This window comes from Oncorhynchus mykiss, chromosome 24 (assembly GCF_057628025.1).
Source record: "Oncorhynchus mykiss isolate SJ-2025 chromosome 24, ASM5762802v1, whole genome shotgun sequence".
Taxonomy (NCBI): domain Eukaryota; kingdom Metazoa; phylum Chordata; class Actinopteri; order Salmoniformes; family Salmonidae; genus Oncorhynchus; species Oncorhynchus mykiss.
The window spans coordinates 18,135,511-18,160,771 of NC_143045.1; the positions used below are offsets into that span (position 1 = coordinate 18,135,511).

The 25,261-nt window shown below is 40.9% G+C and overlaps 1 protein-coding gene across 2 annotated transcripts in view; it reads left to right on the top strand.

Annotated features, from left to right (window-relative positions):
* The window catches only part of LOC110503891 (calcium-binding protein 8), a 56,489-nt gene extending 31,491 nt beyond the window's left edge, over positions 1-24,998 (top strand). For both annotated transcript variants that reach the window (XM_036961470.2, XM_021582510.3), the window contains exons 5-6: positions 19,817-19,973; positions 22,485-24,998. In XM_036961470.2, the coding sequence (XP_036817365.1) occupies positions 19,817-19,973; positions 22,485-22,612 (285 nt within the window). In that variant the 3' untranslated portion in view covers positions 22,613-24,998. The remainder of the gene's footprint in view (positions 1-19,816; positions 19,974-22,484) is intronic.
* The last annotated feature ends 263 nt before the right edge of the window (positions 24,999-25,261 follow it).

A 25,261-nucleotide genomic window follows, 5' to 3' on the forward strand; every position in this document is an offset into this window, starting at 1 on the left:
AAATAAAAAACTTCATAAGCAATAGGCCGAAATAACAGGTGGAGGCGCAGAAGACTTCCACCCGGTTACGTAACCCTGCACCTTAGAGGCTGCTGCCCCATACACATAGACTTGAAATCACTGGCCACTTTGATTATGGAACATTAGTCACTTTAATAATGTTTACATATTTGTTGCTTTACTCATCATATACTGTATTCTATTCTACTGTATTTTAGTCTATACCACTCCAACATTGCTCATCCTAATATTTATATATTCCTTAATTCCATTATTTGACTTTTAGGTTTGTGTGTATTGTGTGTATGAATTGTTAGATATTACTGCAATGTTGGAGCTAGAAACACAAGCATTTCTCTACACCCGCAATAACATCTGCTAAGCATGTGTATGTGACAAATACAAGTTGATTTGATTTGATGTGAGGTACTTGAGTTCGTGACAGGAGTTTGTGGAGTTCGTGACGGGAAATTATTGTGATTCAACACAGCAGCCTCTGGTCTCTCATGCTCTGTTATTGGAGAAATCTATTCTCTGAAGTGCCAACATTGTTTCTATGCCTACGTTGCGTTGTAAATCTGAACTGAAAAACATTTCAGGCTATTCCGTTAAAACAACTGCAGCCTATGCGCAAAATGTAATCAAAATTATAATCCTAATTGGCACATTTTAAAATGTCATTTTGTGAGGCGCAGCTGGGAACTAGTTCTGTAGGCCCTGCGATGACAAGTGGTGGTGTCAATAAACCAGAATTGGAGAATCCTCCATCATTGTTTAAATCTCCAGTTTGGTAACATTTTGGCTTCCCAGTAGATTACAACGGCGATGGACTGAGAGTTGTGGATAAAATGTTAACAGTATGGTGCCACGCTCAGTGAGAATAGCCTATGCAGCTGCCAATACCTCAAATATGTTGACACATTTACATCGACATCACCCCAGTACACCGAAGCAAGACAGAAACGCAAATAAACTACATCTCCCCTCTGCATTCAACCAGCCCTTGGCAGTTAATTCTGACCATGCCAAAGAAATGACAAATTATTTGTTTATATTTGTTACTAACTAAGGAAATGGCCTCTATAACAGCATTTTCATGCTGTAAGTTTCACAGATCCCCATCTACGACATTCACTCCCCAAGCGTACTCCCCAAGCGAACTCCAAAACGAACCCAGTGGTTGAGCTGACCATTTGAAAGGACGTCACTGTGCTTGCTTAGCTGTATCTCTTTCCCCCCAATCCATCTCATTCCGACAATCAAACTCTGGACCTTTACAGGTCCCCATTTGCTACATATGCACAATATGCAGTCTCTTTAATGATCTCAAAATCTGGCCTTTCTCTCTGGGCTTTATATCATGTGAAACCTTAATTAAGGAGACCATTCTAGTCATTATCACCAAACCTTTGTATGAGCTACTGCCTTTTAAAAGCTGTATATGAAAGCTGCTTTCATACAGCCTCAGTGAACTGAATCTGTGTAAGAGACATTACCATTGCATTATTCTTACAGCCCACACTCAGTCAGTCAATGTCTCTCTCCCTCTCTCTCTCCCTCTCCCTCTCCATCTCCCTCTCTCTCTCTCTCTCTCTCTCTCTCTCTCTCTCTCTCTCTCTCTCTCTTTCTCTCTCTCTTTCCCTCTCTCTCTCTCTCTCTCTCTCTCTCTCTTTCTCTCTCTCTATCTCTCCCTCTCCCTCTCTCCCACTCCCTCTCCCTCTCCCTCTCCCTCTCTTTCTCTCTCAAAATATGCTTATTATTTAGGCATGACATTTTTCTGGACTGTTATACATCCTAAAATATTAAAATGTTTACAGTTTTTGTAAATTGCTAAAACACAATTTCTGAAACCTTGCTCCATTTCCTGAAAACATTAAACAAAAAAACTCATCTTCAAGCACTATTTACATAACCTCTGACTCCCCTTGCAAAATGAAACATTCGCCTCAAAACAGTTTTACCTGTGTTCAAAATCAAACGCTGCTCTTAAATCATAAACAAAGTGAGCAAAATGATATACACTCCCAATCAGTCAGTAAACAATGCACCGAAAAATAGAAAACACATTGTTCAAAACATACAATTCTCAGGGAGAAGTACATTTTTAATAAAAAAAAAATATTCATATTTTTCCGTAATTGTCTTTTGATGAACGAAAACATGTTCTATCATAGTAGCTCAAAATTGATCAGAAATTACTACTCTGCTTTGCTCTTTGCAATTTAGTTTTTTGTTCTTCGTCCTCCTTGTACCCCAATTTTTACAGTACTGTACCCTGCATCTCACAAACTTGTCCTTTGTCACTGTGATACTGTAATTCTTGTTCTTTGTTGATATGAATCTGCAACCAGTCAAAATCTATTGAGCAGTCAGTACTGTTAATAAATGGAAAGCACAATGTTCAGGACCATACAATTTGTCTATTGTACAGTATACAGCCTACAATGCACTGTACTACAGTATTCATTCTCAGACTTTCTCCTTCGCACCTTCAACAACCTGTTTGCTCTCTGAACTGGCTTATATTGGTTGTGTCGCATCATTTGAAACAGGTTAAATCAACTTTGAGTGGTTGTGTTCAATCAATGACATATGTTCTCTATTTGTATTTGATTGTTGCCACTTGTGTTTACCAGTATGGATGACATGTGCATTAGAGTGCAGAATGTGTTTTGAGAATGAGAATGTGTTTAGAGTTTTGCTAAAAAGCCTAAGTGAGATCTGCAAATTGTGTTTTACCATGTGAAATGGTTTAAGGTATTGACAACAGACTGCATAATTAGCTAAATGAGTCCAGGCAACTGAGAAATTTGTTCAGCCAATGGGTTTTAGTGTTTTAGCATTTGAGAAAAACTGTAATGGGTAACTTCAGGCATTTATGTTAGTCAATTGAATTCTTAGAGAGAGAGAGAGAGAGAGCAATATTTACTGTGATGAATTCAGAATCAGCATGATTGAGAGTTCATTTCATTACTTTTAAAAATGTAAAAGGTTGCCCTTTCTCTTGCACCAGAGTTTTGGCTGTTCTGAAAAGGTAATAATCCTTGAATACAGATCAAGCCAGATTCGGATTAAATAGGAACACACGGACCTTGGCCTCATAAAGTTTCCATAATGCTTCAATCTTAAAGAGATCCATGTATTACCCCTGGAACAGTTCAGTTTACAGTAGCCTACCCGACAATGTCACCTTAACACTTCTCGTTTCAGACCATCTCACCTCCTGGGCCCATCTAAAAAACTATTCTCAGAGCATGAGTGCTGATCTAGGATTTGTTTTGTCTATTAGGTCATAATGAATGAGATGACATGGACAAGGGGGCACAGCACTCCTACTCTGAGATACTTTACAAATATGGGCCCTTGACTTCAGTTTTCCGTTATTCTGTAAACTCCTACCTGTTTTGAATAATTACGAGCACCCTACTGGCACACACTGGTTGAATCAACGTTGTTTCCATGTCATTTCAATTAAATTACTTTAAACCAATGTGGAATAGACATTGAATTGTTTTCTGTGCCCGGTGGGACAGGTCAAGTTACCTGATCTGTCCGATGTTAATAAATGGGCTCAGGGGTAGCCAGCAGTACTCTTACTAACCTGCTGAATGTTAAACAGAATGTCTGTGTCCTGCACATCCAGATACTGTGAAGTAAAGTATATATATAAATATATATATATTTTTTTTACTTTCTTCCGAAGGCAAGTTGAGCAAAGACTAATGTAATTTTTGTCTGGCTTGTGCCTAACATAACAAAACCCTTTCCTGTAGCTGAGATAATTGACAGCCAGGTGAGATGACTGATTAGGACCTGCCTAGAGAAGGATTGACAGAGCACAGCATGGGGTGAGACCATGATTGAGAGGTTGAACCTTTCTAATTATTATTCACACAACCTCACATACTTCTTCTTCTTCTTCTTCCTCTTCTTCTTCCTCTTCCACACCAGTCTGTATCAATGCTTATTATTACATTCAGAAAGGTTAAAAACTCTTACTAAGTAAATGCATTTCCTTTTTCCCTTGTACGATACGAATCTCTGAAACGCACAAACAATTACCAAAATGCCCCTTTTTTACGTGACTTGGGAGTTGTGAGATTATTCTTTGTAGCTTTCTGGAACTCAGCAGCAGATTCAAGCTGCTGATTTAATTGTCTCTGGCTGTGATGATTCATCCTATGATTATATCAATTCCAAGCTCAGAACCTCATCAACTAGTACTTTTCACATCATCTAAATAAGAAATGTCAAATCTAATTAGTAGAATCTATTTAATGTTGTTTATTTACAGTTTTGTTTTTATCATTGAGGTTTACTGTTTTGTACCCTAGGTATGTACAAGGCAGTAAGTGAAACTCACTACACATGAGCACAGTTTACATGTGTAGTGAGTTTCACTATCGCACAGATATGTAGACCAACTGTTTTCCGTCAGCCATTGTTGTGAATTGTGTTGCAGCCTAATGTCTATAAAGCTGAGGGATGAGACTGGAGAAATGTACCACTTTCCAAATAATTGAGCTAGGATTGAACTATGGATGCAAGGACTGACAATCCATTATGGGTTTTAACACATTCTGAAACTATACATTGTTTTTAGATTTGCTGATGTTTTGACACAGACTGTTTTCCCTTGAAATAAGAATCTTGAGCTGTATCTAATCTAAGCCTATAGCTAGGTTTTCTTATTCTGATCCCAGCCATATTCAGACAGTTTAAGATGTGTTGTGCAATGTGTTGTGCATTAGCTAGCACTCTGTCTGAAGCCTAATACATTTTACTCTCATCAATAAATCACTTCCGTTAATCTTTCATTTTCCCTCCATTTGTGCAGGGGCATCTCTTTTTTAAGCAAATCAAATATGATGAATTATACATGGACCACAATAATCTTTCTGAAGAGAGAGAGAGGAGAGAGAGAGAGAGAGAGAGAGAGAGAGAGAGAGACAGACAGACAGACAGACAGACAGACAGGCAGACAGACAGACAGACAGACAGACAGACAGACAGACAGACAGACAGACAGACAGACAGAGAGGGAGAGAGGGAGAGAGGGAGACAGACAGACAGACAGAGAGGGAGAGAGGGAGAGAGGGAGACAGAAAGGGAGAGAGGGAGACAGAAAGGGAGACAGAAAGGGAGAGAGGGAGACAGGGAGAGAGGGAGACAGACAGACAGACAGACATACAGACAGACAGACAGACAGACAGACAGACAGACAGACAGACAGACAGACAGACAGAGGGAGACAAACAGAGGGAGACAGACAGACAGACAGACAGACAGACAGACAGACAGACAGACAGACAGACAGACAGACAGACAGACAGACAGACAGACAGGGAAACCAAGCGACGGAAATAGTTTTTTTATATCATCAGTTACACAGTGGACGTTTTAACTGGGTGAGTTAATTATTAACGAATTGCTTCTCTGGGTTATGATTTTTTATAGGACATAAGTAACATTATTTAACAGGCTTCTCTCACAGCACTGATAGTGATGTACTAATGGACAGGAAATTGAATGTCAGTAATGGTATACATATTTCTGACTTCTCATTTCCATGTTATGAGAAGAACTCCACAAGTGCCCTCAGCTATTCTTTGTTAGTCTGCCTGTCTGCCATATTCTCTCTGGTATAATTTGAAAACCTGAACATCAGTGGCTCAGAGTTTTCCTTTTCGATATTACATTCATTTATTCCCTATTTCTTCACATGAAGAAGGGTACTAAAGGTAGCCTACAACCTTTGGGAAGAAAGACAGACTCATAAAACTATTTGCTCCGGGAAACTTAGATGAACATAAAGTGCCAAAACATGCTCTGATATTGTGCATCAGTAAAGACATCCTCTAGATCTCTCAGGCTAGAATGACAACTGAAATGAGACTACTGGTTCAAAAAATACTGTAAAGTCTTTACTTTCCTCTTGAACGTTTCTGTAGAGACTGACTGACTCACTAAATCAAATCAAATTGTTTTTGTCACATACACAGTTTACAGCAGGTATAAAAGGTGCAGTGAAATGCTTACGTGCTAGCTCCTTCAACATTGCAGTACAATAATCGATATCAATAAGTGTTTTGATCGAGCACTTGAATAAATAGTACAGATGCATTATCTTAATTTGACCATGCTTCTCACAGCAGGAAAATTATCCTGCAGCAACAGGAAATGTGAATTATTATGTGGATTATAATTAATGGACATTTTTTAAAGGGTTGATCCATTTTTTGTGCGGACAAATCAAGTATGATATTTTTGTGGAAATTACAAACGTAAAAAACCTTGAATGCGCTACAATTTGCATTTCCTGCTATGCAGAAAATTATTTCTGACAACAGTGATCAAATTACAGTGCTAGATAAAGGGGGAGTAATCAGGTTAGTGATGGAGTCCAGGTGTGCCTCATGATGAGGAGCAGGTGTGTGTAATGAGGGTAGCCCAGGTGTGCATAATGATGGGTTGCCAAGACTGGTGGTTAGTAAACCGGTGATGTCGAGCACCGGAGCGGGGGAGCGGAAGTAGACGTGACAATTGACTGTGTGTGTGTGTGTGTGTGTGTGTGTGTGTGTGTGTGTGTGTGTGTGTGTGTGTGTGTGTGTGTGTGTGTGTGTGTGTGTGTGTGTGTGTGTGCGTGCGTGCGTGCGTGCGTGTGTGTGTGTGTGTATGGGTTGGATGTGTGGTGACTCAGTCCAAGTAGTTTGTAAGGTGCAGATAGTCTCTGTGGTACAGATAGTCTCTGTGGTACAGATAGTCTCTGTGGTACAGATAGTCTCTGAGGTACAGATAGTCTCTGAGGTACAGATAGTCTCTGAGGTACAGATAGTCTCTGTGGTACACATAGTCTCTGAGGTACACATAGTCTCTGAGGTACACATAGTCTCTGAGGTACAGATAGTCTCTGAGGTACAGATAGTCTTTGTGGTACAGATAGTCTCTGAGGTACAGATAGTCTCTGTGGTACAGATAGTCTCTGAGGTACAGATAGTCTCTGAGGTACAGATAGTCTCTGAGGTACAGGTCGGGGAAAGTATACAGCTTGGGTTTTGAAGTTCAAAAAAAGTTTGTTAGCCAACAGTAAACTATGACCCTTTAGGATCCAACGCTAATTAGTTAAGCACAGCAGATGGCTCCCTTTAGGTCAAACACAGTCCGAGCGAAGCACTTAGTATATCAATATCTCAACCTTAGACCATCTCTGACTATACATCTGTGAAATGATGCTGGTATAAAGAGAGAGAGTATAAAGGATTCTGGATATAAAGAGAGAGAGAGTATAAAGGGTGCTGGGTATAAAGAGAGAGAGAATAAAGGGTGCTGGGTATAAAGAGAGAGAGTATAAAGGGTGCTGGGTATAAAGAGAGAGAGTATAAAGGATTCTGGATATAAAGAGAGAGAGTATAAAGGATTCTGGGTATAAACAGAGATAGTATAAAGGATTCTGGGTATAAAGAGAGAGAGTATAAAGGGTGCTGGGTATAAAGAGAGAGTATAAAGGGTGCTGGTATAAAGAGAGAGAGTATAAAGGATTCTGGATATAAAGAGAGAGAGTATAAAGGGTGCTGGGTATAAAGAGAGAGAGTATAAAGGATTCTGGATATAAAGAGAGAGAGTATAAAGGGTGCTGGTATAAAAAGAGAGAGTATAAAGGGTGCTGGTATAAAGAGAGAGAGTATAAAGGACTCTGGATATAAAGAGAGAGAGAGTATATATTATTCTGGGTATAAAGAGAGAGAGAGTATAAAGGATTCTGGGTATAAAGAGAGAGAGTATAAAGGATTCTGGGTATAAAGAGAGAGAGAGTATAAAGGATGCTGGGTATAAAGAGAGAGTATAAAGGATGCTGGGTAAAAGAGAGAGAGAGTATAAAGGATTCTGGGTATAAAGAGAGAGAGTATAAAGGATGCTGGGTATAAAGAGAGAGTATAAAGGATGCTGGGTATAAAGAGAGAGAGTTTAAATGATGCTGGGTATAAAGAGAAAGAGTTTAAATGATGCTGGGTATAAAGAGAGAGAGTATAAAGGATGCTGGGTATAAAGAGAGAGAGTTTAAATGATGCTGGGTATAAAGAGAAATAGTTTAAATGATGCTGGGTATAAAGATAAAGAGTTTAAATGATGCTGGGTATAAAGAGAAAGAGTTTAAATGATGCTGGGTATAAAGAGAGAGAGTATAAATGATGCTGGGTATAAAGAGAGAGAGTATAAATAATGCTGGGTATAAAGAGAGAGAGAGTATAAAGGATTCTGGGTATAAAGAGAGAGAGAGTATAAAGGATTCTGGGTATAAAGAGAGAGTATAAATGATGCTGGGTATAAAGAGAGAGAGTATAAATGATGCTGGGTATAAAGAGAAAGAGTTTAAATGATGCTGGGTATAAAGAGAGAGAGAGTGGACAGTGCTGATCTACAGTCCAAACTGATCCTACAGTATATCAACACTCCTACTCTAAGACTATGGTTGTGTTCCTAAGGGCACCACATTCCCTCTAGTGTACTACTTTTGACCAGAGAACAGGGTGCCATTTGGAACAAAGCCTATTTGTTAATTCAGTCCCTGATGTCCCCAGTCCCCCCTCTCTCTAACTCTCTCTCCAGTACTGCCTGACACACAGTAACAGTTAATGACACGGCCGGTGCCGCGCTGGGGATGTTACTGCACTGTGGGGGCGTCCTCCCACATGCTCTGCCTAAGGAGAGAGAAAAAAGAGAGGAGAGAAAAATATTAGTAATATTCCTTCGTGTCAAACGACGTGTCCCTGCATACCAATGAAGGAAGAGACACAGCGTCACAGCAGAAATAGCCAGCTAATCGACTACACACACACACACACACACACACACACACACACACACACACACACACACATAACCCCTCATTATCTCCATATCCATAATCATCCTCCTTTAAATTAGTCTAATCCACTTTCAGTAACGGTGGTGTAATGTGCTCCTCTCATTCCTTGGTTCCAGCTAGTGTTAAAGGTCGGTAGTCTGGATTACAGGCTTCTTATTGCTGTGAAAATGACTCAATTTGTCTTAATCACTTCACACCCTGCTAACTGTCATCATTACGGTTCATCTGAGAAAAGAGAGGCAGACACACACCAACACACATACACATCTGAGACATTACAACAGTCCCTGGTTGTGGCAAAGTGGCAATCAAGATTCCCTCTTGTCATTTTCCCACACTTTTTTTGGAGCACATTGTACAGATAATAACCTCTGTATGAACTTAAACAGTTAACTTTCCGAAACACCGACAGCCATAGGGAACGGACTGTAATATTAATTAATGAAAGAAGATATTAGCATGAGGTAGAGAATGTGTGGGAAGCCTTTAGCTACTACTGATGGAAGAGTCAATTTCACACAGTCAGATGCTGAATAATCATAGTCACTTTGTGTGAGCTCTGCAAGAGGTTGATATGTAGCTGTGTAACTGTGTGTGAAACGGTGAGTCTGATACTCTGAGTGAGTATCATTTAACTAATGATCCTTTGAGACAGACACAAGAAACTCCTCAACATGTGCCATAAAAGATGCATTGTCTTTCAACATTCACCTTCTGATTGCCTCTATGAAGTTTATTTTTTTACTTTAGATGTGACTTAGTTCTGTTAATGTTATATATAAAGTTCAATAAAAAACATGAGCTGGCGCACACCCAGAAAAAAATATTTTACAAAGTTAACATGAAAACAGTTTTCTGTGAAGAAAGAGTACAGTCTGAAGAAGTGGAAACATGGTGTGTAGTATTGTACTGTATTTTGTACTGTATTTTGTATGTTCCTTCTCTCATTGCTCAGATCAGAGGTTCCAATGTTTGATAGAACTTCCGCCTCCTGCTGAGAAGCAGTACTATCACATACCCAAAAGCACTCAGCTTGCCCCTCCCAGGTGGCGCAGTGGTTAAGGGCGCTGTACTGCTGTGCCACCAGAGACCCTGGGTTCGCGCCCAGGCTATGTCATAACCGACCGCGACCGGGAGGTCCGTGGGGCGACGCACAATTGGCCTAGCGTCGTCCGGGTTAGGGAGGGCTTGGCCGGTAGGGATATCCTTGTCTCATCGTGCACCAGCGACTCCTGTGGCGGGCTGGGCGCAGTGCGCGCTAACCAAGGTTGCCAGGTGCACGGTGTTTCCTCCGACACATTGGTGTGGCTAGCTTCCGGGTTGGATGCGCACTGTGTTAAGAAGCAGTGCGGCTTGGTTGGGTTGTGTATCGGAGGACGCATGACTTTCAACCTTCGTCTCTCCCGAGCCCGTACGGGAGTTGTAGCGATGAGACAAGATAGTAGCTACTAAAACAATTGGATACCACGAAATTGGGGAGAAAAAGGGGTAAAAAAATAAATAAATTAATTTTTAATTTTTAAAAAGCATTCAGCTTGAGATGTAATATTTATTTTTCTTACACTTTTTCTGGCAGGGGAGAGAAGGAAACCACAGTGTGTTCTGTCTCTCTCTCTCTCTCTCTCTCTCTCTCGCTCTCATTAAATAAATTACAGCTTAAAATCAATAACATTTTGTTATCTCACAGACTTTAATTGTATTTTATTTAACCTTTAATTAACTAGGCAAGTCAGTTAAGAACAAATTCTTATTTTACAATGACGGCCTACCCTGGCCAAACCCTCCCTGACCCGGACAACGCTGGGCCAATTGTGTGCCGCCCTATGGGACTCCCGATCACAGCCGGTTGTGATACAGCCCAGGATTGAACTAGGGTCTGCAGTGCCTTAGACCTCTGTGCCACTCGGGAGCCCAAAACAAGACTCAGGGTAATCTAATAATCATCCAATCATGCTTAAAATTCTAATCATGCGTCATAAAGATTTATTGGCCCGGCTAATTGAAATTCCTGGATCTCAGTGTTGTTTTGTTAACAAAGCTGCTAATTGATGGGAAAAAAACAGAGTTGACAGGTTGAAGTGGTCATAGAAAGAGAGGAGACTCTACATCTCTACATGACAACAGAGTGATAAATTACAGATGCTTTTATGTGTACTGTAAATTAAAGGCTCAAGTAGTGAAGTACTAATAAAATGTTCACTAGTGTTCTTCTGTAATGAATGAAATGGGGTGCCACACTGCACACACTATCCAAGGCAACTGAGAATGAACTCTAGACAGTGCTGTTAGCTAGGAAATAAATTATACTGTAACTACTGTGGCAATTGTTCATTTTTGTAGTATTTTACGCCCTTTTTCGATCTTGTCTTATCGCTGCAACTCCCCGACGGGCTCAGGAGGCAAAGGTCGAGTCGTGCGTCCTCCAAAACATGACCCACCAAACCGTGCTTTTTAACACCTGCTCGCAGCTCACCGACCTGTCAATGGACAAAAAAAATGTAACATTAGCTTGCGCTAACAACAACAACGGCGCACAAGAAAATGAATTGTGACAGCTATGTCTCAACAAATCATTAGACTACAGCAGAGGGTGTTGACAGTGTGTGTGTGTGTGTGTCTCTAAAAGTGTTGACAGCGCCTAATTGGGCCATTGGCCAGATTCCATACAGGGTGTGAAACAGACATTGGGTCCATGATCCACCAGGGGCGCAGAGTGTACGATGACAAGCCGATACAACACTGGACACTATTGACGGTCCAGAATGATCCATAATAGGGCTATTAGGGCAACAACTCCAGAATGTCAGGAAGCATTGCTGGTCCTAGGGGTGAAGTGAGGTTCCTGTAGGGTTGTAAAGAAAAGCTCATGGGTGTGCATAAGACCCAAGTTTGAACCCAGTCGGTTACATCACATTACAAAGTGTCCAGATGTATTAATAACCAGGTTGAGCCATCGCAGGCCTCCCCTCTGTGCAGATCTCCCTTTCTCTCTCTCTGAATATGTCAAGAAAGTTCATGCCAGCCATGTGATTTCTCTCTAAAATATTAAGGATGAGACGCCTCTGATGTTGACCGGACTGCACAAATGGACAAAAAATAAGCTTTCTTTTGAAAAAATTGACATTACTTAGTGACCCCAAACTATTAAATGGTAGTGTATATTGTGTATTTCATTTGTTGTTTTATTTTCTGTTTGGAGCCCAGGACGAGAAGGCGTTGCTTTGGCAGCGGCTAATTGGGAATCCTAATAAAATACGAAAATAATACTACTACTTCGACGGCCATGTTAACATAATGTATTACTGAGCTGTAAAACAATGTTATTTTTCTAATAGGTGTTGTCATAACCCTTTGGAATATTAGCAGCTTACAGGGTTCCTATATTTGGGTAACCGTGGTGATAATGGCAAACTGATGGTTGGGTAACCGTGGTAATAATGGCACAGAGATGGTTGGGTAACCATGGTGATAATGGAACAGTGATGCAGTGTCCCCCTGTGTATTGGGTTCTGGAAGTTAGATAAGAAACAGTTTGATCCCTGAGGATTGGGAGCCTTTCTAGTGGCTTGTTAAATGGTAATACTTTACTTAAAGCCTTCAGGTGTAACCCATTATGATGCTGAGTCTTGCCTAGACTTTGTTTTAACATGTAAGACAAACTTATTTAAGATTATATGTAGTTTCCACCAACCTTTGTTGACCGGTTGCATCACCGCCTGGTATGGCAACTGCTCGGCATCTGACCGTAAGGCGTTACAGAGGGTACTGTGTACAGCTCAGTACATCACAGGGGCCAAGATTCCTGCAATCCAGGACCTACTGTATATAGTAGGCAGTGTCAGAGGAAAGCCCATAAAATTGTCAGAGACTCCAGTCACCCAAGTCATAGGCTGTTGTCTCTGCTACCGCACGGCAAGCGGTGCCGGAGCACCAAGTCTAGGACCAAAAGGCTCCTTAACAGCTTCTACCCCCAAGCCATAAGACTGCTGAACAATTAATCCAATGGCCACCAGACTATTTACATTGATCCCCTCCATTTGTTTTGTACACTGCTGCTACTCGCTGTTTATTATCTATTCATAGTCACTTCATCCCTACCTACATGTACAAATTACCTCAATTAACCTGTACCCCACACACTGACTCGGTACCAGTACATCCTGTATATAGCCTCGCTATTGTTATTTTATTGTGTTACTTTATACATTTTATTTTTTTATTTAGTTTATTCTGTAAATATTTTCTTAACTCCTCTTGAACTGCATTGTTGGATAAGGGCTTGTAAGTAAGCAAGCATTTTACGGTAAGGTCTACACTTATTGTATTCGGCGCATGTGACAAATACAGTTTGATTTGATTTGATTTGACAATACACATTTACGCAGCCGGCAGATTCAATGTTTGTTTGTTTTCTCAACTAAACTACTGCCAAACCCCTGTTGGCCTACTTAGGGTCCCAAGCTGTACTATCCTGCTGCCTGTGATGATGAGAATGCACTTTGTTGTGGCAGCCAACTCTCCTCAGGTGCTCATATTTAAGCTGCAACTGCTTTGCATTCTTGTCAGTGTCTGTGTCCCAGCAGAAATATACAGCAGAGAGAGACCATCACCGGGGTAATGCAGGGAGTACCAGAACAGTCACTGTGATACAGCTATTGCTGCTACATGAGAACACAGGGAACGGCAAGAAGACAATTAAACACGTAGCCTCGCCAGCACCACTAGCTGTGGAGACTCACTTACAATGACATTATCTCAGACATTCAGTAGGTCACGTCATTGGGGAAAGGGCAGAATAAAGAAACAGAAGAACTCAGGGGCTGAGGGATTCAAATGCACAGCTTCCATATCTGCTCTCACTCAAACATCTGCAGTTTGAAGGTTAGAGATAACATTGCAATGGAGGGAAAAGAGGAGACAGGTAGAGAAAACATGTTGACGGAAGAATATGGAAAATATAGTTGTGTTTGGTGAGAAAATGTGAGAATATTCCCTATTATATCCTGGTGCTTCATTGATGCTTCTTCCTGTGCCTTGCATAAGGTAGAAGCAGTACACGTGGGGGTGCAGGGTGAACTTCACTCTGTCTAGTCTGGCTGTATTGGACCCGTGGTGTTCAGACCAGCAGGAGGAATCAGGTTAATGTGTCACAAATTGCCTTTAAGTGGATTGATGTGCAAAGTGGTCAGACTACATCGACATAGTTAGTCTGCCTCAGACAGTGGATTCAGTCAGAGAGTGCTAATATCTTTTCACTGGTCATAGTGCATATAACCCCATCCCCACCCCTCTCTTGCTCTGTCTCTGTCTCTCTTTGTCTCTGCCTCGCTCTCTATATTTTTTTTTTCTTTGTCTTTCTCTCCCTCTTTCTCTATCTCCCACCATCTCAATTAAATGCCATTTGATTTACTATGGATGCTACAACAGACATGGATTGTCATTAGCACACCATGGTCGACTGTCTGACTTCTTGACTCATTGAAATGGGTTCAGTATTTAGCCCGTCATATACATCCTACAGAGCCTGTCTTTAAGGAATTTACTCAGGGTCCGGTCTCCTTCCCTCCCCTCTGCTTCTTCCTTCCTTGTAACCACTCACTCTCAAAGGTCACTCACTCTGCCAGGAAGCATATAAATACAGAGAGAGAGAGAGAGAGAGAGAGAGAGAGAGAGAGAGAGAGAGAGAGAGAGAGAGAGAGAGAGACTGGTGCTGCTCATGAATGGTAATATGGACTTACAATACAACTCGTGTTGTCCAAATGCAGTATCTTGGACCAGGTGGATTGGAACACTGCCCATGTTGTGTGAATATACCTGATCGGTAATGTGAAACAAAGTATTTGAAATTATCAAGCTCTTTCTGTCAAGTGGTTTAAAGGTTGGGGAGCTCCACTTTCCTTATAAAGGTGTCTTTGTCCTACTCCTCTTTCTGTTGCATGCTCCTCATACTAATATATTACCAATACTTCAGCAATGTCATCGGTTCACTTTATATACAGTACTAGCACACACTTAGAAATGCAAGCCCAATACATTGAATCAGTCTAAGATTGAATGATTACATTATAAGTTGTATGATTCAAGTGTGGATATTGGGACAGAGACTACAGTATACTGCATCATTGTCAACTTGATAATTTATTCTACCTTATTTGCATATTTCCCAGAGTGCCTTGTCATTCGTGGGAATTATAGTTACCATAGTTACCACCCATTACTATTTGTTAACGACAAAGCCATGGTTGTTGTATTCAATGGTTTTCAGTACTGTAGCCTTCACCAAGTGAGTGTCTAAGTGAATATATTATCTTTAAAATGAAACTCTTTATGACAATACATTACATATACCATAAGGCCTTTCTTTGAGGGCCTAGTTACACCCTAACACAGTGATCTGAAACTCCTGGTTTACAGGCCACATCAAGCCTGCAAGTCACATTATGCTGACTTGCAAAGTGATGTGTCATTCCAATTGAAATCCAGACAGAGTGAGGATATTCAACAATTGACCCTTCGCTAAGCCCTGCCCCTCTTGGTTACTGTTGGACAACATTTTCCCAGGAAGCCTAATTGCCCCTTCTAACCACTGGTGAAATCCCCTCAATGATCTCAAACTGTGTTTTTAATATGAAATTAGATTAAACAAAGACGACCCCTTGCTAATCAGGAAACGCTCAGGTACAGTATGTTGTGGTGGACTGTCATTACAATTGCTTCACAGGAATCTGGTAAAATTATGTTTGTAGTGTGGTTAGCCACTGAATGGCTATGAATGCACTGTGCATGCAGTCAAAGCTACTAACCAAAGTTACTAAGCACCAAGTGCTCTCGAATTGTTTGCTGATTTTATTATATTCCTAATATATCCAATACATTTAAAGAAAACAAGTTATATTAAGTGGCTAGCTAACAATTTTTCCTACTGTCCTCACTGGCTTTCATATGTTTCAAACATGAGCTTGTCTGAGGTGTCGGACTTGTCGACAGTTGCTATCCATTGGAACACTACGATTGGTTTCCCAAAATTCTGGGACAGCATCCTGCATTCAGAATTGCCAGGGAAGGGAAGACTGATTATTGAGACTACCTAAATCATATCAACTGGAATAGCCATCTCAGCAACGGGTGCAGTAAGTCCAACCACAAACAGATTGGATTAGTTTAGAAAAATGGATGTTATTTATGTTTGTGTGGCATAAGGTTAATCAACTGATCAAAGTACATGCAAAAACACAGGTATTGAAACAAACAATTCTGAAAAATCAAGCAAACTAGCACATTAGCTCAAATTCCTGTCCTTTTGAAGTCCACTCACAGAATAACGCTGATTAAGCAATTGGTTAAGATGGATTTTTTTTATTTTTTTTATTTTTTACAGTGTACAACTTTCATAAAATATACTGTTTTTTTTCATGCTACTGAATATGTCTCATAAAAATAGTTGAAAGCACTAAAGTGTAATCTCGAGTCTATACGTTCATTCTCACCTGGTGTGTGGCACCCCATTTAATTCATTACAGAAGAACACTATTGAAAATGTAATTAGTAGACTGAGAAAGAGAGAGAGAGAGAGAGAGAGAGAGAGAGAGAGAGAGAGAGAGAGAGATTAGGCAGAACATTCATAGAAACATTATCATCTTGGAGAATTGTTCATTGTTGTTAAAGTGGTAGCCCTTTCCTGCAGTCATTGGACAAAATCGCCCACTAATGGCCTCATGGGTGGAATGTCATTAATATTTTTTATAATTTCATAATTATCAACATTATGAAGAAAATAATTATTGATACACACAGAACATTAAAGAAGAGCAGCATTGCAGTTCTTGACACAGACCAGTGCGCCTGACACCTACTACTATAGGCACATAAATAATTTGTCTTGCCTATTCACCCTCTGAATGGCACACATACACAATCCATGTCTCAATTGTCTCAAGGCTTGAAAATCCTTCTTTAGTCTGTCTCCCCTTCATCTACACTAATTGAATATGATTTTACAAGTGACATCAATAAGGGATCATAGCTTCCACCTGGAATCACCTGGTCAGTCTTTGTCATGGGAAGATCAAGTGTTTTATACACTCTGTGTATATAAAGTGTAATATTGGTATGCAAACTCAAAATGTAATACAGTTGAAGTTGGAAGTTTACATACACTTTCGCCAAATACATTAAAACTCAGTTTTTCACAATTCCTGACATTTAATCCTAGTAAAAATTCCCTGTTTTAGGTCAGTTAGGAGCACCACTTTATTTTAAGAATGTGAAATGTCAGAATAATAGAGCATGATTTATTTCAGCTTTTATTTCTTTCACCACATTCCAAGTGGGTCAGAAGTTTACATACACTCAATTAGTATTTGGTAGCATTGCCTTTAAATTGTTTAAATTGTTCAAACATTTCAGGTAGCCTTCCACAAGCTTCCCACAATAAGTTGGGTGAATTTTGGCCCATTCCTCCTGGTAGAGCTGGTGTAACTGAGTGAGGTTTGTAGGCCTGCCTTGCTCACACACACTTTTTCAGTTCTGCCAAACATTTTCTATGGGATTGAGATCAGGGCTTTGTGATGGCCACTCCAATACCTTGACTTTGTTGCCCTTAAGCTATTTTGCCACATCTTTGGAAGTATGCTTGGGGTCATTGTCCATTTGGAAGACCCATTTGCGACCAATCTTTAGCTTCCTGACTGATGTTTTGAGATGTTGCTTCAATATATCCACATAATTTTCCTGCCTCATGATACCATCTATATTGTGAAGTGCACCAGTCCCTCCTGCAGCAAAGCACCCCCACAACATGATGCTGCCACCCCCGTGCTTCACGGTTGGGATGGTGTTCTTCAGCTTGCTAGCCTCCCTCTTTTTCCTCCAAACATAACGATGGTCATTATGGCCAAACAGTTATATTTTTTGTTTCATCAGACCAGAGGACATTTACGATCTTTGTCCCCATGTGCAGTTGCAAACCGTAGTCTGGCTTTTTTATGGCGGTTTTGGAGCAGTGGCTTCTTCCTTGCTGAGCGGCCTTTCAGGTTATGTCGATATAGGACTCGTTTTACTGTGGATATAGATACTTTTGTACCTGTTTCCTCCGGCATCTTCACAAGGTCCTTTGCTGTTGTTCTAGGATTGATTTGCACTTTTCGCACCAACGTATGTTCATCTCTAGGAGAAAGAACGAGTCTCCTTTCTGAGCACTATGGCGGCTGCGTGGTCCCATGGTGTTTATACTTGTGTACTATTGTTTGTACAGATGAACGTGGTACCTTCAGGCATTTGGAAATTGCTCCCAAGAATGAACTAGACTTGTGGAGGTCTACAAATTTTTTTCTGAGGTTTTGGCTGATTTCTTTTGATTTTTCCATGATGTCAAGAAAAAGGCACTGAGTTTGAAGGTAGGCCTTGAAATACATCCACAGGTACACCTCCAATTGACTCAATGATGTCAATTAGCCTATGAGAAGATTCTAACGCCATGACATAATTTTCTGGAATTTTCCAAGCTGTTTAAAGGCACAGTCAACTTAGTGTATGTAAACTTCTGACCCACTGGAATTGTGATACAGTGAATTATAAGTGAAATAGTCTGTTAACAATTGTTGGAAAAATTACTTGTATCATGGACAAAGTAGATGTCCTAACCGACTTGCCAAAACTGTAGTTTGTTAACAAGAAATTTGTGGATGTGTTGAAAAACTAGTTTTAATGATCCCACCTAAGTGTATGTAAACTTCCGATTTCAACTGTTGGTGGTTCCAGCGTGGGAATGAAAGCAGTGTAGACACACGATTCCTTGGAGAGAATAACCAGGTGGTCCTGCTTGAATCCACCCTCTTAGACACAGCTACTCATCCATAGCATAGATTGCTAAAAGGTTCCTTTGTCTTCTTCAACCTCGTGTTGCGTTTTGGGGTTGCTGACTACTCAGACCTTGATGTTAATTCTCGGTTCAGAAATGGGCGTTTCTGCCTTTAGGACAAGTTCTCTGGGTGTAACTAGTTACAAGGCACGGTCTGGATTTTACTCAGATCCAATTTAGACAACTAACTTCACATTTCATCTTTACAAAAACCTTAGCTTTGATCTGGACGTTTTCCACACAACGTACAGTACAGTATGCAAAAAACAGGAACATATTGTGAAAACTCTTCAAGTTACAATGTTTTCGTTATAACGTTGTCATTTAACTTTCAATAACATAACAATGAAATTCATTTTCATATTCCATCTATCGTCATTACTGTGTTTACGTGTGATCAGGGGTGAGTTCATTCCGCCGATTCTGTTGAAAAACATTTCTTAAACGGAAGCAAACAGAACGAAACGGGGATTAACATACCTGAATTTGTCCAATAGAAACTCTTGTTTGCAACTGTTGGACTAATGATTTTACCCTAGATCAGCTAGATGCAGGCAAGAATGTGCAAGGCGGTATTGAATGTGTCACTGGAGCAATTTTTCTATCGGCCTGTGTGCACTTACGTTGTAAACTTTTATTCATAGTCTAGGTTGTAGCAACCTCATGATGGGTACAGGGGAAATTAGAGTATCATGTAGTAGCCTAAACCTATCGATGTTACATTGAACTGGGGGAATGGAATATGAATGACAGTCATCCAATATGCTGTAATAGAAATAAGGCCATGCTCATTAAAAAAAAGAATCATCCTCCATCATCTTAAACGGCACTGTATTGAAGTATGAAAATAGTTACAGAAATAGTTGCATGATTTGCATCCATCAGACAAAAGGTATCTCTGTAGAGTAATCAATACTATTTTATACCTTTTGTAAAAACTGAAAATAATAATAACAAATGTACAATTGATTTGGGAACCTACATTCCAGTCCCCCAGTGTCTATGTAGCAAAGGAAAGTTTGTTGTTTCCTTTCCCTCTCTACCTCACTACTCTTTTCCTCCCCTTTCCTCCACTTCCCTCCCCCCTACAGTTTGACATGCAGCGCATCACCCTTGAGGAGCTGAAACACATCCTGTTCCACGCCTTCAGAGACCATCTGACCATGAAGGACATCGAGAACATCATCATCAACGAGGAGGAGAGCCTCAACGAGAACTCGGGACACTGTCAGGCAGACTTTGAAGGAAGTGAGTAGAGTAGATTCTGTAGTCTATGGAGAAAGAAAGAGAGAGAGAGAGAGAGAGAGAGGCTAGCTGTCATTGGCGGAGCAGAGCGTGCTGCACGCCCATCCTCCTGTCAGGACGGATCTGACTCAGCTATCAGGATCCATTACTGTCATAGACTCCACCTGCTGATTTATTGATTGAAGGTGTTTATGGTGTAGGAAGTCATGTGGTCCCCTGGGCTATGACTAACAGTGATTAAATATGCATAGCCTGGCTCTGCAAAAATGTGTCTTTTAGGAAGTTTTGAATACCGCAGCAGCAGAGAAGGGTGTTTAGGTTGATATGAATCTTTATTTTTTGTTTGTTATTGGGTTGTTCCACAAAAAGAGTGCCTTTTGTGTCCCTTTGATATTTTACGAAGACATTTTGCACCAATATTGAATTTTAAAAGCCTGCTATATTAATTGAAGTGCCATTTAATATAGACCACATGGAGAATTCAATAAATCAGATTTTCTATATGAATAAAGGCTTGCTAAAGTGCCAAAATCTTCTATCAAGAGCAGAACACGTCAACCCTGTTACCCATAGATAGACAAGCTGGAAATGTTTTAGCAATTGAATTGTTTTAGTTCAGCTTGCATTCAATTACCACTCCCTGTTGCACACAAGCTTCCATTCCCCCATTCACAATGGGATTTATGGCTGATTTAGGATGGAATCGTCAACCTGTTACGGTCAACCTTGTGACTTTATTTGGCATTTAATAGGCACTTATTATAATCAAATAACATTTTATTGGTCACGTACACATATTTAGCAGATGTTATTGCGGGTGTAGCAAAATGTTTGTGGTGTAGCGAAATGCTTGTAAAGTCTAATTTTAAATGTAATCTCTTGAGGGGAAACATGGTTTTTATGAAGTCAAACATGTACTCTTTTTGACAGAATGTTAGAAATTCAGAGTATTTTTGGACTAAGTTTCGCTTTTCAAAAGGCACCGTGGGACAACCCTGGAACGACCCTTTTCAAAAGGCACTGTGGAACGACCCTGGAACGACCCTTTTCAAAAGGCACTGTGGAACGACCCTGGAACGACCCTTTTCAAAAGGCACTGTGGAACGACCCTGGAACGACCCTTTTCAAAAGGCACTGTGGAACGACCCTGGAACAACCCTTTTCAAAAGGCACTGTGGAACGACCCTGGAACGACCCTTTTCAAAAGGCACCGTGGAACGACCCTGGAACGACCCTTTTCAAAAGGCACCGTGGAACAACCCTGGAACGACCCTTTTCAAAAGGCACCGTGGAACAACCCTGGAACGACCCTTTTCAAAAGGCACTGTGGAACGACCTTATTATGTCTGTAGTGAAGATAATACAACAGTTGAATGTCAGGAGCAGGAGACCAGAGTTCAGATGAATAGTAACAAAACAAACATTTAAGCATTTCCCCTGATATCCTTTGAGTATAACTACTCACACCTTCCCCAGTAAGATGTTGGTTCTGTAGCCTTTCAGGTTAGAGCCACTCAGAGGTCATTGTTTCTTAATCTCCTTCTGTGACAGTCTGATACACAATGCTCCTTGTGAAACTGGAAAGGCTGTGTGATGCTGCAGAAACAAAAGAGGCATGGCCTCTCATGCTGTAGGAGTGGCAACAGATAGTAGGGCTGGATATGGTTTATAAGGAGCTTTATTAGGTGCAAATTAATACATTTTAGCTCATTTAGATTAAACAAGTTTACTTTTGTGTTAGTAGTGATGATTTCAGTGCTTTATGACATCAGAGTTATAAATAGCTTGTGAGAGTGAGAGAGTGAAATGTAAAGCGAGTCGGGGGCGGGCTACACAGGACTCTGTATCTGCAGGTCATTGGCCCAGCCCACCTAATTACCACGGTTACCAGAGCCCCATAACCCAGTCCGCTGTTTCCAGGTCACTGATTGGCCAGGGGAGGGAGACTTGCTGACTTACCATTCTATGCCGGTGGGAGACTGAACCGGATAATGATATCACGGCCTAAAGTTGGCATGGCTTTCAAGTGTGTGTGCGTGCATATCTGTCCATATGTACTATACATTTGTGTCAGTTCTATTTACATCTCGGGTCCCACTGCGCTGCAGATACAAACACAAACACATCATGTGACAGAGAGCAGAGCCTCAGCTGCTGCATAGGATTAATCTCACCTCTGCATTCTTTCTGCCAGTCACACTCTCCCTACCACTCACTCTCTCCTTTCCTTTCTTCCATCCCTCCCTCATTCATTTTCCAACACAAATAACTAATTTCTCCAACCTAAATCAGGTGATTCAGAAGAGAGCCTGGTGCAGTTTGTTTAATAGTAATTTCTCCCCATCAACACTGCTGAAAATGACTTGGTATTAGGCTTTCTCTTTTTTATTTTCTTACAACAGAGAATGGCAAATGGCAAGAATGTGATGTGCCAGCTTGAAATGGATTTTGGTAATAAACCTCTATGCACCTTTATCTTTCTTTCTCCCTTCCCCCTTTTCTCTCTTCTATCAGTCCATTCTAAAAATAAGAACCGGCAGACGTGTGTGAGGAAGAGTCTGATCTGCGCCTTTGCCATGGCCTTCATCATCAGCGTAATGCTCATCGCGGCCAATCAGATGCTGCGGAACGGCCTGGAGTAGCCTCACCCAGCCACGCCCACTGTGAGCGGGAAAAACTAACCTGCATGTGCATGATGAAAGTGGGTGAGGTCATTTCCTGTTTCTTTAGAAATAAAAAAAAAACTTCAAAATGCCTCACTGATGGTGACAAAAAAAACAGAAAACACTGAATGATAAACCATCAGATTTTTCTGAGTGGATGACAGTCTGACGTCCACCGACACTGAGAAGCCAGCATGAGGAGTCCAGCGAGACCCCTCATAACCCCATTACTCTGGCAGGGACATTCAAGGGCTGACTTTCGCTTACTCTGCTGTCTCTGTTCCCTAATGCAATAAAGACACAAGTACAGGAGTTCAGTACTCTTCCTCTCTTCCCTACCCAGAGTCTTCATATGAAGGTACCTTGGAATTCAATTTGAACTTCTTGCCTCAGAAGGCAGAATCATGGTGGATTGAGACATGCCCTCATTGTATTTGTACAAGGCAGCATCCTTGTGGATTGAGACATACCCTCAATTGGATCTGTGTGAGAGAGAATGGAGCTGTGCCTCCTGCAGTGCAGAGAGCCTGATTAGTTACAGGGCACACCCCTGCAGTCTGGCTACACACATACACTCTTATGCACGCATCTACGCACGTACGTCCACACACACAAACACACACACACAATAATTGGCCTGTTATTCTAGTTTCCTGAGGGCGGGTGGAAGCCAGCTCACCGCTGGAGCATACAGCAAAGCTCTGGATGCGACAGGCATGATGGTGCCGTCTGCTGTAAGGCTGTTGTTTAAGCTCTTCTAAAAGCTTTCATCCAGAGTTCCGGAGTGAAATCAGTGGGTATTCCTGTGCCCAAATTCCTCACTGTTACTGTATCTGTGTACATTCCCAGTGCTAAACAGAACAGTGTTTGAAAGACCATAGCTGTGAAATGTCTGGGCTGTACTGTACCTATGATCTAATTCCTCTTGAGGTAGGTATGCCTGAACTCCTGTATTGTATTGACACTCATGGTAATATATTAACCACCTACAGTTTTGCTGAAGACTGCTTGTAATAGCTACAGTACTGCATGTGATCAAGTCTACGTCGATATGTAAATATGTATGTAACCCATGTTGTTGTTGTCTACGTGTATAGGGTGACGGTGTTCTACTCTGTATGTGCATGATTGTTGGTACACTCTACTCCTGCAGATTTAGAGGTGGAGGGAAGGAGAGAGCACTGTGAAACCAGAGGCTGCTGCCTTCCAAATCACAATACACAGGCAGGCAGATAGACAGACAGACACAAAGCTCTCTATGTTCCCCTCACCCTCTGGCCAAAGCCATAGAACTCAATAGAGATGTACTGACTGAAGAACACTAAATGGTTGTTGTTGTTTTCCGTTACAAATGTGTATTTTCAGTAGGAACAGTCCATCCTTTGTGCATGTTGTTGGGTTCCTTCACCCACCCTTTTGCGCTGTACAATCATTTCCACCTATCCCCATGAGCAGAACGGAGAGTAGAATCACAGACTGGTGTAAGAGCCCCATCTAGAGGTTGGCTCAAAAATTCTGATATTTTTTGTAACCGTGTGCTCCCCTAGCTCTGGTCCAAGGTTGGAAGGCCAAAAGGGCTTATATGAAAACCACACCACAAATATAAGTACAAAAATATAAGTTTGTTCAATCAGTTAAACAAAGCATATTAATTATGATTGTACATGATCAACTCAGTATACAAGAAAATGTGTGTGTGTGTGTGTGTGTGTGTGTGTGTGTGTGTGTGTGTGTGTGTGTGTGTGTGTGTGAGAGAGAAAGAAAGAGAGTGAGGCTACTTAGAGGGGATTATTGGATAGTTTGGTTCATCAGGCTGACCCCCATTCTTCGCTTGAAGTTGATGGCAATGTGAAGATAAGAATTCCAGAGTATAGTACCTCTGTATCTGATAGAGAATTTACTATGTGAGGAGGGTGGATTATTATTATTGTAGTGGCTTGTGTTAAATAGATGGATTTCAGAATTACCTGGAAGAATCCATTGAAGGGTTTACATAAACTTTCTGGGAGGTATGAGTATTTGAAGATGAAAGTGCATAATTGGCGTACATTAATGTCGTAAATAGACAAGATATTGAGTTTCTTAAACAAAGGTGCAGATGGAGTCAGATAATTAGAGGATGTGGCTAGTCTTGCAAAATCTTTTTGTATGATGAGTCATTTGTGTAGGTAGGAGGCATCAGGTGCATTCGGAAAGTATTCAGACCCTTTGACTTTTTTCACATTTTGTTACGTTACAGACTTATTCTAAAATTGATTCAATTGTTTTGTTTTTTCCTCATCAATATACACACGACCCCATAATGACAAAGCAAAAACATGTATTTATTTTTTTTGCAAATGTATTAAAAACATTTACATAAGTATTCAGACCCTTTATTTAGTACTTTGTTGAAGCACCTTTAGCAGCGATTACAGCCTCGCGTAGTCTTGGGTTTGACGCTAAAAGCTTGGCACACCTGTATTTGGAGAGTTTCTCCCATTCTTTTCTGCAGGCCCTCTCTGTCAGGTTGGATGGGGAGCGTCGCTGCACAGCTATTTTCAGGTCTCTCCAGAGATGTTTGATCGGGTTCAAGTCCCGGCTCTGGCTGGGCCACTCAAGGACATTCAATGACTCCCCAAGCCACTC